General features: G+C 42.6%; 1 protein-coding gene across 1 annotated transcript in view; it reads left to right on the plus strand.

Moving 5' to 3' along the window:
• Positions 1-13,344, plus strand: part of SH3RF3 (SH3 domain containing ring finger 3) — a 257,905-nt gene that overhangs the window by 216,101 nt on the left and 28,460 nt on the right. The window contains exons 7-8 of the mRNA XM_069877560.1: positions 2,474-2,724; positions 6,743-7,047. Coding sequence (XP_069733661.1) covers positions 2,474-2,724; positions 6,743-7,047 — 556 coding nt within the window. The remainder of the gene's footprint in view (positions 1-2,473; positions 2,725-6,742; positions 7,048-13,344) is intronic.

Consider the following 13,344-nt stretch of genomic DNA (forward strand, 5'->3'; position numbering starts at 1 on the left):
AGCCTCACAACTCAGACAGCGTTGATCTTGAAAATTTGATACAGTTTTATTTCAACTTCAATTTATGTCAAATTTATAATATGTGGATTGAGCAAGATCAAAAGTTAGGAGCAGATTAGAAGACGATAACAAAGACTGCTGACAGTCCTAATATTGTATTTCAGTAAAAAAATCCTATTAATTCATGTAGTTTTCACTTTATATCAGCCTAAATGTGTTTACCTGATTTTATAGGGCCCGTTGGCTGCCTTCATTCCTTGCTTTTTCAGCTCTTAATTAGTAAAGAAGTTTGTCCTGAAGTGTTGCTGATCTGAATTAAATGCACGGCACAGCTAGAATAAGACAGAGAGAAGCGCTAAAGGGCAAAAGTGCTTTCTACAAAAGCCAAAAGCAGCCTTATGATTATATTTACAATCCTGTGAGCTAATGAAGTCCCTGTGTAAATCACCCTCAATGAGAACAGCAAGTAAAATGTGATAGCAACAAAATCTCCTGTTTGCTGCACTTTCAACCTGCTTTGTTCCCCTTTGACAGCAAAGCAGAGGGTTCGATTCATGCATGTTTTTTTGCCATTCCTGACAAAACCCAAGAAGAAAAATTACCCATGAATTTAATAACATTGAACTAGATTCATAAGCTGCCAAAGCACGTATGTAAGCAGAGCATGATAGAAAAGGGCAAGATGCTTTAAATGGACAGACGGGCATGGGGCAGTAGAGAAAATTTGCCACATCCAACATCTATCCAGCTCTGTGGGAATCACAGGTAGTTCCCATACCTGCCGATGTGCATGTTTGGCTGAATGAAGCTTTCAGTGGACTATTAGGTGCACTTTTCTGGCAAACTCAATGTAGTGCAGATGGCCAAGCCAGCTCCAGCTGAACCTTGCTGCTACGCTGCCAGCTCTTCACAGCAGATGACAGACAGTCAAGATTTCCATCTGGTGGGATTCCCAGCTTTTCCTTACCTGGAGGCTGATGAAAAAAAATGGAAAAAAAAAAATCAAACTTATTTAGTAAAATGTGTTCCAGGCAAGACTTGAACAATGAGATGAGTCAAGGAAATAATACCACAGTATTTTTTATTCCTCCTGTGATTTTGTGGGGAGGGAGGACTGGGCAGAGGGCAAGGCTATCTTTCGCACTTTTGGACCAAATCTTCCAGCCTGTGTTTTGGTCTCTTTCTATCAGAATTTCACCGTTTTGGCTGTTCCTCTTCCCAGTCTTCTCTGGGTGTTGCTTCTTCTGTCTTTCTTGTCCTCTGAATTGGGCCAAATTTTTCAGCATACTCAGCGTACTTTCTGCTCTTTCCCTCTCTATGTTCCCGCAGAACAATTTTAGGGCTCTAGAAGTTCTCCCAGTCCCACCTCGTGACAGGTTGATCTTGTACCCTTTCTGTTACCCTCCCTTCCTTGCTAATCACCTACACTGTCTCATTTCCAATTCCTCCACCATACTTCGTTCTGTATCATATCCTCTCTTCTGTCCTTTCCCGGAGGAGGACCTTGGAACATGGAGCAGCCCAGAAGAGGAGAATAGCACAAAATGATGCCCCTGTTTCATGGTATCTACTGCCGGGGTAGGAAATTACTCAGGAACCTGAGTAAGAAACTCAGAGAAAGGCCTGCTGAATACCAGCTGAGTTTGTCTCTTTGTGTCCTTTTATCTTCCTCAGTGTCTTCCTGCCCTGGTCAGAGAGTTTCTAGCTCAGTGGTAAGACCTGCTCTAGGCTGAACTTATTGTATAGGAGAAGGAGCCTCATTCCTTCCCTCTGAGGTCTCCCCAGCCACTTAAATGGAATACAAACAATGCATACAGTTTAAGTGAGCAGTGAAAGAGAGGTTGATTATTGTTTGGATTTCCTTTTCAGCAAGGTCAGCCACATTCCCTTCCCTTTTGCATTTCCTTGGCAAGTCTGAGCTCAGGCTGGTTACATCGGCAGGATAAACGCTCAGCCAAGCCAAGTCCTGCCAAGTCTGCTGCTTGCCAGTCCCTTTCAACAGCCACACAGATTTGGTGTTAGCCATCTTTTTTCCTCCCTGTGGGGCTGTATGCATGTTAGATCCTAAGAAAAGATCTCTGAGTCTGTTTTAATTATCACTCCATTAGTGCCTGTAAAATAGCCTCTGGCACACAAAATGACATTTGGGAAATATCCATTTCTTCTGAATTTAGATTGGTGATTTTACTAGGAACTATTTAAACAGAAATGTAGCTTAACAAAAGAAGTGGTGGGAAAAAAATATCTTTTTCCTTTTTTACCCTGCACTTCTTCCCATAGGATAAAGGGGTGAAAATGTCCTCCAGCATGCTTACAACTGTGTCCTAGAAAGAGAAATATATATCTTGTTTTACCTTAACACCTGAGAGGGTATCTTATTGAACCTCCTAAGTAACTGGAGGTGCTTATCAGCACGGTGGCTGAGAATCGGGGTCTCTGCAACATGCTTACACTGTGCCTTGTCTTTATGCAGGGTGCCAGTGGGAGCTGGGCAGCCCAGGAACGGTGGAGCAGGGGGAGCTCCATCAGCAAAAGGAGCCCCAGGAACCATCCACCCCATCGGGGCTGGTCACACCAATGCTACCACAGCTGTCAGACCAGTTGTTCCTATCACTGTGCCTCAGACGCATTCCCAGCTACAGGCGGCCTCTCCGCAGTTGAATAACTGCTTGAAGTATTCAGCTCAGCAGCCAGCCAGCCAGGCTCGCAATGCCATGCAGATGGGTATGTGCACACCCGCCGGTGCCTCTCACCCTGCATCAGCAGGATTGATGTTGTACCCCTCAAGCGCAAGCCTCTCGAAGCGTCCCCAAAGCTTTCTTCCTCATTTTAGTCAGAGCTCAGTCAATGTGGCAGAGAGTGTGTTTTATTTGCTTGTAATATTTATGGGCTTCTATTGATTTCTGGGAACCACATTGTGTTTATCAGATTGTTCTGTTGCTACAGCTGAAATAGATTATAGTGTTTACAAATATTTATACAATTTATTTGAATGAAAGCAAGCACCCTGCATACTGAGGAGATTAACAGTTCTGAGTCCGGTTGGCTTACTGATGGAAAAATACTGCCCTTATTGCAGGGCAAGTAATATATGACTTAAAATTAAGAAGCACTTCATTGAGCTTCAGGGATGAAAGGTATTTATTAGGCAGAACAGGGCCCAGTGTTAGTGATAAAGCAAAAGATCTGAAAAATACTGCCACCTTTTTAAAACGAGAATAAGAACTTCTCACATCAGGATGCCTCTATTCTTTCCAGGTTCTCTTTCTGATGTACAGCACAATTTTCTAGAGTACAATTTATTCCCCTTCCCCTGATATTAACCAGCTCTGATGTTGAATAAAATAGAAGTAAATCCTGTGGTGGAACTTTATAGCAAAATGTAAAATGTTTTGTTTCTCATATATTATAGGGATATGAGCCATTGTGTTTACAAAGGCAGGTCACTAAGGTCTCTAACTGGTGAAACTGAGGTCTTAGAGAACAGGGCAGATGCAAATGAGAAATACACTGCAGTGTAAGTAAGTCATGGATTCATACCCTTTGAAGCTTGAAGGCATCATTATGACTGTCTAATCTCACCTCCTACAAAGTCCAAACCAAAGGGAAGAAAACATAGTCAAAATGCGTGAGTTTGAATCTGGAACAGTGCAGAGTCCTCTGCTCAACAAAGAGTGGCAGGAATTTACATGGCATCCATGTTACACTGGGGAATACTCTCTCCTCTTTTTGTCTGGTCGAGGAAATGCTGCTTTCCCCTCAAGTCATAGTCTTCCAAAAGCCCTTCTACTTCCACAGTGTTAAGGCAGAAATGTCCGCTCTTGGGCAAGGCTCTCAGAAGCACTTGTTGCTCCTGAGCCCATGTCAACAGGCAGACAGGCTCCCCTGAAACTGAGGTGACGTGATTTTGCCCCACATACCTGGCATGTCCCACACCTTCCTTCCACTGTGCTGCTGTGCTACACCTTGAGCAGCCTCCTTGATTTAAGATTGATCCTTCAGGCCTCTCTAACATCTTAAACTGCCAAGGAGTTGACAGGCAGGGTGATCTGGGGGGCACAGAGCTTCTCCAAAACCTCCTAAGCAGGGAGTTCTCCAGCCCTTTCAGAAGGTCGATGAGATTCTTGTTTTAATTAAATAAGCCTTTTCCAGGATAAAGAAAGGAAATTTCTCATGATTATCAGTACTTTCCTCCATAATGGGTGTCCTCACCAGTATCCTGTGGACCAGCACCCCTCAAAAGGTCTCTTTAGTCCTGCAGGACAGGGCAATGCACACTGACTTTTGGAAAAGCTTTCCAAGAGAGGTAAGCTGGTACAGTATTCAAATCACGTTTCTGTTGCCTTGCAATATACATGAGTAACAAATCAATTTTGCAAAAGGACGCTAATGTAAGAATACACCCAAAACGAAATATAAGTGGTGTAGAACAAAAATAGCCTTCAGTGAGCATTGCTAATTAATAGCATATTTGATGCAGCACAGTCCAGATCCAGAGATTGCAAAGCAAAGGCATACATTGTAACAATAAGCAGATGAAATTACAGAATAAAATGTGAGAGTTCTGTTCAGAGTTGATTTTTCTCAGGCCATTTATTTTACTGTTTCTCATGGTTTTGCTTTCTTTTATGTCTGGAAACACCAAATCCTGTATGAGAAGAAATAATACAACTAACATGATTATCAAATCAGTCTTCTGCCTGTAGGTACATGCAGTGAGATTCCATTATTGTGCTTTTCCTCTAAATTTAGGAAAGCCATTGCACACTACAACCAGTAGTTCAAAACCTTGACCTTGCAACCTTAACCATCCCAGAAAATTGGATTTCTGGCAGCAGCCATTGCTCATCACACAGGTTCCAAACAGGAAAATCAGAAAGAAGGAATCAGCTCAACATAACCAGTGGTGCCCTGTCTGGCACTCTGGAAAGGAATTGCACTTTCCGATATGTGTTCTTGGTAGTACAGAAAGGGGGAAATAGTAACCAATAGTAGGAATAATCTGGAAGGCATCTTAATAACAACTTTTAGGCCCTTCCTCATGCTATATGGTAAAATCATATCAAGTTCAAGACTGGTCAGTGGAAGTTTGGTTGATTTGTTGAGAGTAACGTCAATAAAAAGAGATGTTATAGAGTCAAGGAATTACCATGAGGTAATTACCAATCATGTAAAATTTGGAGGTGTTAATCGGATGATCACTGGCCGATCACATTCAGTATTGCTTCAGATAATAGGGCATAAGGCCAAAGGATGAAATTCTCTCCTGGCAGGAGTGCTCAGCTGGCATAGTGAGTATGATTAATGGTACTCCTTATCTTTTCTGTCCCTGGTAATGGGTGCCACTGTTAGCCATAGAAACAGAAAACAGCGGTTTGAATTGTTGTAGCATTGTTGTTTAATTAAAGATTAAGTGAACTCCAGCTGGTCCTGTGTAAAATTGTATCTTTTGGATGAATTTGTAAGAAAACCACTGATCAGAGTCGATTGCAAAATTTCCAGAAAGATGTTTTTTGGTCAAAAAAGAAAAAAAGCTAATTTGTTGGTCTCAAAGCTTTTTGTCAGGAATGGATCAAGTAGACTTCAGCCATGAAGCTATCCTGGCTGAGCTTGCAAAGGGAATAGACAACTGCCCAGAGCTGTTCTACACAGAGGAGAACAGTGCAGTGACCACACCCTATGTTTTCACATCTCAGGTGAATCCTCTGACTAGAATAGAGGTTACTGTGGGGCAAGTGAGTAGGTTGTGCTCAGAAAAATGCTCAAAGTTTCAAATTTTGCACTGAGGCAGGACTAAACCACGTTATGAAACCGTGCAATCATTCATGAAATGGGTGTTTTCCAGCCAACCCTCCTATTGAATCATTCAAATCAGGGAATGTCTGAGTGTGTGCTTGGCTTCTGGTCTGTACATACCTAAAATGATGCTGTGTGTAGATTACACCTAAATATTCAACCAACCTGGAAGTCAAAGGCAACATAAGTGTGAGAATGAACCTGGAGCTCTGTCATACTTTGTACAACATGAGGCATGCAACGGGCTCTTAAATACCTGGAAAGCTGACCTAGGCAGTGTCAATGGTCACTATTAAACAGATGAGCACTAATTTCTGGTTCCTAGTGCTTGTAGGAGGGGCTTGCTCGGCAGGAGCAGCAAGATCAAAAGGCACTGCATCGTCCCTTAGAGATTTTGCTGGCAGAGAGGAGGCTGAACTCAAAAATCCTCCAGTGGATTTCTGCTTAATTTATCTTGTGCAGCACAGTGATTGGCTGTTGGTCATTTTGTTACAGTTGAAGCAAGAGACCTTCCTTTGTAATTGCCATCTGCAAGGTCAGCATGGATCATCTGAGCTAATCCTTTAGGACCCGTGTTGCATTGCTGCAAAACCTACCAGGTTAGGGAAGGTCCAGGAGGTTCGGAAAACAGCTCAGTAGGAGATAAAGTATTTTGAAAAACACAGTAGGCTTCTTATTTCTTTCCAGGTGTGGGCAGGGATGGTCAGATCATTCACCAGTCACATCACTATGGAGGTCCAACCATTTTGGTGACAGCAGACAGGACTTTCATAGCCAGGAGGGGGATTTCTAGGATTTAGCTGGAAATGCAGGCTGAGATGTCCTGGGTTAAGGCTAAGAGCTTAGCTCTCTGTCAGACCCTGGCACCTCGTGGCACCAATGGCCACTGAAGGACCAGGTCTGGCAGTGCATGGGGGTTTAACCATGGTCTGTCTTCCCTCCGCAGCTCACACCCCAGCGCCAGCCCCAGAGCGGCCGACTGCCACCGTCTCACCCCTGCGGACACCCAGCTCACCCTCCCGTCTGCCAGCAGCAGCCATCCGGCCTCACCCTGCCATATCCCCCCAGCACAGCCACCAGCCACCCATGCCAGGGACCCGACCCCTTATCCCCCTCACCTCTGCCGCTGCTGCCATCACCCCACCCAACGTGAGCGCAGCCCACCTCAACGGCGAGGCAGGCGGCGGACCCCTGGGTGGCCCTGTCAGCCCTGGTCCTGCCAGCAAGGCTGAGGAAAGGAAGAACGAGAAGGTAAGGGCTGCTGCATCCCCACTATGCCCCACTTTCCCTCAAGTGGGGCATTTGAGGAGGGACCCTGTGGCTGCCCAGGAGGGCAGAAACTGCTTTTCAACACCTGCCAGCTTAGGCATCCTCATATCACATTACTTTCATGCTTCATCCTTTACCTCAGTGACCATCCCCAACACTGCTCTCACATTGCCCTCTTGCAGGTGGGAAATGAGGATGAGACACTAATGGGCTGAATTTGTGTGTTTCTTTCAATGATTGGCACCGAAATCTGATAAGTTACAGTGGTGCAGAAAGATCTTATAGCGAGATCTTGGTCATCTAAACCAGATGGCCAAGTCAGAAGCCACCTGCCTTGCTACATGGAAGAAACTGATGGTGATACCAGACCTGGGGCAGGTGCCACAGTCACAGTAAAATACTGGGTCGTGAGTGGGAGGAGCTGTTTTACTGCTCCAGAAACATTGTGGTTTCCTGCAGAAACTTTAATTGCAGTGGTCCAGCCAAACAGGGAGAAGGGAATTAAACACAATTTATTGTGACGTAGGTAACATGAATTGTTCAATCTCTTAGGAACCTGCAGTGGGACTGACAGCTGAGTGCCTATCCCTTGTGCCCCTCGCTAAAGAAAGCCACCGTGGAGGGCTGCTTTAAGCACACAGCTTTTTAGGTTCTTAGCAGATATTTTGCTTTCAGCACGTGTTTACGTTGTGTTAGCAGTTCCCATTTATCAATGCTGAAAATGCTTAGAAGAGCCCATTGATACAAACTGCACGTTGGAGGCATGATCCTAGTTTTTAACTGAGTAGGAGCAAGAGATGTAGGGGCTTGCTTTTCTTCTGGTCTAGCAAAAAATCCTTTCCATATACTCCCTGGGCTTGGAACTAGATGATCTTTAAGGTCCCTTCCAACTCAAACTATTCTGTGGTCCTATGATTCTATGATTCCATGATTCTGTGATTCTGTGAGTCAGAGCTGGAGCCATGCTTGATATTTCCAAAGTGAAGGCTGGTTGGGCAAGTATTTTGGTAAATAAGGAATAGTCATAACACTCAGAAGGAAAAATCCATCAAAAGAGGCAATATCTATTATCAGGATACCTGATAAAGAAAAACCAGAAGTAATGACATAACTGGCAAACTGCCAGATAAGCAAAGATAGGAAGCAATTTATCTGAATTCAGTTTCATTATATTAATCACACAGGTACTTTGAGATAAAAGGAACAGAGAGGATGTTAGTAAGAGGAGCAGTAGTAAGGTCTTCAGCTCTCTCTACTGAACACAGGACAGAGAAATGCACAGGTATTCATCTCCTGCGAAACTGAGATTAGCAAGTCATATCTGAGGTAAATTGTAGTGTGCCAAAAAATTTGCATTTTTGTTGGAATCAACAATTTTTGGTCTTGCATCTGATTGTTTATTTCAATCCCATCTTAGTCTTTCCAGTTTCTTTTGTAGAATTCCCTTGAGGCTAAGGGCCGAATAATCAGAGGGACAATAGCTGTTTTGGGAAACATTCTTTTATTATTTACCATTTTTCCTTTCACACACTAATGGTCAGTGTGAGTTCAGTGCAGTACAGAGGGCACATAATATATAGGAAGAAGTAGTTTGCATTTGGGGATAAACACATGGAAGATCCACTGTTTTTCATGGTTCTATTGTAGAAGATGTTTCTTTTGAGGGCTATAGAGATAGGTTGCAGTTTTTGCATTTGTCACTCTGATACTGTCAGATATATTGGTCATTGGGAAATTTTCTTCAAAAGATAAGTTTTAGAAAGGTTGTTTGGCTGCTTGCAAGCTGTTCTGGGAGATAGTGGAAAAGAAACATTTTAAGATATGAGCTTCTATCGGTTTATGTTATATGATTTCCCACCTAGATTCCATTTTAGGATACCAAATGTGAAATTGAGGGGCAGATGCTGTAGTGAGTCTGTATACACTATTTGGGTTGCTTATTCCAAGACAGAATTATCTTTACCTCGGCAACATCTTTGCTGAGTGTACTGGTGAGGCTGTCACTGTTAATGCTTTCCTCTGTGCAAATGTTTATAAGCCAGTATCACATATTCCTGTTGGTGTGCAGCAGTCAGATAGAGGCAAACCCTGAGATTTCTCTAAAATCAAGGAACTCTAATTTCAATTTTTGCTTTTGTTTCTTTTTGTCTTAAAGGTAAGTGGCAGAAGTAATCCTGAGGATTATGATTCTCAGGTCAGCAGGAATGGCTTTCTTGCTCATCCTCTGTTGACATAGCAAATAAATCCTTAGGTCTATTTTTTAGCATCTCTAGTTCACTACTTTAGCGTATTTCTTGAAGGTCTTGATCCAGACTTCCAAACCTGCAAGAGAACCTTGGCACCTACATTCATTTAGGCACCCTAATAATAGTGTCTTACTGTCATACTCCTGCTGACTTAAGCAAAATGTTAAATATGATCTACACACCAGTCTTCACTTGTAGGCATGCACTTGTAGGATCCTACCTGCAACTCGCCTTGTGCTCCACTTCTCAGCTCCTTGACCAGCCTCTTTCCACTTAGGGAATAGTTTCAAAGGTGCTCTCTGCCAGCTGCTGATGGCAGCTGATGAAAGGCTGAGGAGTAGATAGTACTTAACTGTTCTCAAAAGGTGCCCAGCCAACTAAAGCAGGCTTAGAAGTAGAGCACTTGAAAAGCAAAGCTGTTTCAGTGATATATGGACACGTACAAAGCAGTAGGAATGGTGGCTCACTCTGAAGTAGTGCAGGCACTACAGAAAGAACAAGTTTAGGACGAAACAAGGCAGGAGAACATGGCAGAAATCAAAGAGGTAATGGGGGTCAGGGCACCATAGAACAGACAAGAGCTTTGGCACCTGCAAGGAGATATAACCAGCAGTCACCACAGAGGGGATGCCAGTGAGGAGGGTTAAGGTGAAGCCCACGGGGAGGGGTCCTGAAGTAGGAAAGTTAGAATACAGGGGTTGAAATGTATCTAAAGAAGGCAGTTGAAAAGAGTAAGGCATAAAGGAGATGCTTCCTTCTTCTTCTCAAATGACCTGCCTGAGGTCATTTTTTCCTCTTTTCCAAGAAGGAGGTTTCCTTCCCCAGAAGGAAAATAATAATTCTCCTCTAAAGTCACTCTATTCCATAGTCACTCCTAGTCTGTAGGAATGTCCCAAAGATGTCACGGGCACAGGAGGGAAGTAATAGAGAGCAAATGGGGAACAATCCATTTCCTTCAAGGGTGAGGGTGGTCCTTTGATCTCTTGCTTCATCATTTGTTAATAACATCTACTTGTGTAACCATTTGAAACTCAGAGAATTCAATCTCAATTCCTAAGTCTTCTAAACATCTGAAAGAAAGGGATGGAGATCCCAGCTGGAATTGAAGCAAAACCCTGTGTATTTGGGGCCTTTTAAAATGGGGCTCCTGCTTCTTCAGTCACAATGAGCACCGCTCAAGTTCAGCTGGCAGGTTACAGCTGAAGGCTTGTAATTATGCCATGACTACTGCTTTCACCTCGGTCAATTTTTGTTGTACATAATCTGGGCTGATGCTTAATACCTCTGCTAAAACCACTTATTTGAATGAACTAATGCATTTCTCATTAACTGTGCTCCTCGTTACGTTAATCAAATCAAGAAAAATCACACTGGGTGGTTTGGTCACTGTAATTAAACTTGCTTTAAAATCCACTCATTTGGCTCTCAATGAGGATTTTGATTAAACTCTTCCAAAATTTCTGGCCCAATATCTGCTGAAGAGGAAAATAGGAGGTTGCTCTAGTGAGAAAGCTTTTAATTCATCACTGAGTTACGCCAACTAGTTACTATTTTACCTAGCCAGAATATGAAAAAGTATTTTTAAAATGGCAACATAAAATCAAATGTTTCTTACAAGTGTGCTCAGGGGAAAAAAAATCTATTTGCAGCTTTAGAGTTAGTAACTGTGTTCCTGGAATATATAGAGGATCTGGATAAGTGAGTCAAAACAAATGGGAAAATACACTGGGCTGCTGTTTACTGATGTTAAGATAACAAGAAACTCTTCTTCAGAAAATGACTTTGAACATGCAACAACAGTTTAGCATGTGAAGACTGAATCAGTAAACATCTGTCTGTTCCCAGCAGTGTCACTCTCTCAGATACTGGTCCTTCTGCTCAAAATAGCTGTGTTTCTCAAGTTCTGTAGTATGTTTGGCGTGGTCCTGGTGTAAGGAGTATATTACAAAACAAAACAAGTCAAGGCCTGTTTTCTGTCCCTGCAAATGTCCCTGCATGACTTGCATACACATTTGTAAGCTTTGTTCTCCACCCAAAATAGTGTAACTGCATCCAGGCTGCTTATTGAGAACAGTCCTGATATGTGGTGTGGCCCAAACTGTGCCTGCTAGTTGATGTAAGCCGAAACCACACTGGTTAATTGATGTGGACCAGGGTTTGATGCTAAAACCTGGCCTTGTTTCATATGTCAATATAGACGTGACCAGAGACCCTTCCCTCTCCACCACTCCCCCTTTCTGCCAGTGCCTTACTCTGCCTTCCCCTGATTTGCAGCCCAGCGTCCAGTCCCACCAGGCAATGTCCCTCAGTGCAGACCTGCCATCTGCAAGGTTAGTTGCCCATCCCGGCTTTACACGAGGTTGGAGACTAGCCCAAAGGCCCTTTGAAAATTTGGCTTTGTAAACTGAGATGCTCTTTAGCCTTACTTCATACTGAAGGTGTCTGTTTAACCTATCAGCCAGTAGAACTGAAACTGCCTGAAGGACCTGATCCTACATGGTAGCGCACCTTCAGTTTTTACTTACTCTTAGCCTCCACGTTGCAACTGCTTCTCATATTAACTTGTCCCTGAATGAGAAAGGTTTGTTATCATTTCACATCCACTGAAGAAATTGAATTCCTTATCCAGAAAGTGGAAGATCAGTCTACAAAGTGAAGTGATGAGCTTTTGCAAGGACTTTGTAGATATAAAATGACAACACAAAAATAGTGGTCACCATGGGACGAATAAGGAAAGCTAAGGATAGAGTTGATGAAAGTAGATTTTTCAGATACAAAGTCAATATGACTGACCCTGAATTTTTGGAAGAGGAATTCAGCCTTCCTTGCAGATATAAAAAGATTTAATATTTTTCACTTTATAACTGGTTCACCTGAGAAAATCCCCTCGGTTGTATGGGTATGAAATGGTACAAATAACTAAGTGACTAGATGAAAACAGTGCAAGTCAAAAGAATGAAAAAATTACACAAGCCCAGAAAAGCCTGGTTTAAATTCTTAGAATGACTGTATCAAAATGTAGAAAGCATTACGAGGATGTAACATAGGAATAGTAATGTAAACATTTGCATCAAAAAGATAAAGAGTAAGTTCTGTGACACTGATTTGCTTTAATACTCTGTAAGACATATGAAATGGTTCTGGAGCCACCAACACCAACATTGCAGCAACTATTTTCAGTCAGATTTGACTTTTTGATTCAATGTGTGTTCTAATTTGTTCTTTAGTAAGGATTCTTTAATCTGGAACATTTTGGTTCAGTTCTCTCAAAATTTGTGCACCAAATGCAAACCTCTTTTTCTTGTCATGTGAATTCAGGCTACAAAGTTCTGTTTTAGGGCAAAGAACTTGTGCTTAAAATTTCTCCAGCACCTTCTCCTGTATCGCTAGAGTTCAATTTAAAACAACAAAGACCTGGCAACTTGCTGATGAATATTTTAAGGCTGGCAAATAACCCAGCCATAAGCACGAGCCCCAGCTGTCAAAACATAGTAAACTTTATCTTTACAATAAAACAGATTTCTGTTATTTCTGACTGGCTAAGATTCTTCTGCTTAGATCAAGGGCAATAAGCCATTGATCAAAATTTCTTTTTCTTCTTCGCATTTTTGATGTTAGGAAATGCTTTCAAACTCCCCACAGATATTTCAAGCATTGACTTTGCTGCCAAGCAGTCTCCAAAAGCTATTCCTCTTCTTTCTCCTCTCCCCAGCTTCTGCTTATCTGTCTCATAGTGCTGTCACAGGATTTCTCAAATGTCCGCAGTGGATTTCTGTAACGCTGTTTCAAGTGGTGCTGTTCTGCATTATGTGGCCGTAAGGGGAAGCAGATCCAGGAGAAGAGAAGATGGAGAATGTTTTAGCTTCAAGAGGAAATTCAGTTTATCCACTAACTGGAGACAAATTTGTTTGGATGCCAAGGCACAGAATTTTTCTAGCACCTGTAGAGTCCTAATTTTATGACACAGGACCCATGGGCTTTTACTAAATCCTAACTGCTGCTTGGGGAAGAAAGTAAAATGACAAAAGAAAGA

This window comes from Phaenicophaeus curvirostris, chromosome 1 (assembly GCF_032191515.1).
Source record: "Phaenicophaeus curvirostris isolate KB17595 chromosome 1, BPBGC_Pcur_1.0, whole genome shotgun sequence".
Classification (NCBI taxonomy): Eukaryota; Metazoa; Chordata; class Aves; order Cuculiformes; family Cuculidae; genus Phaenicophaeus; species Phaenicophaeus curvirostris.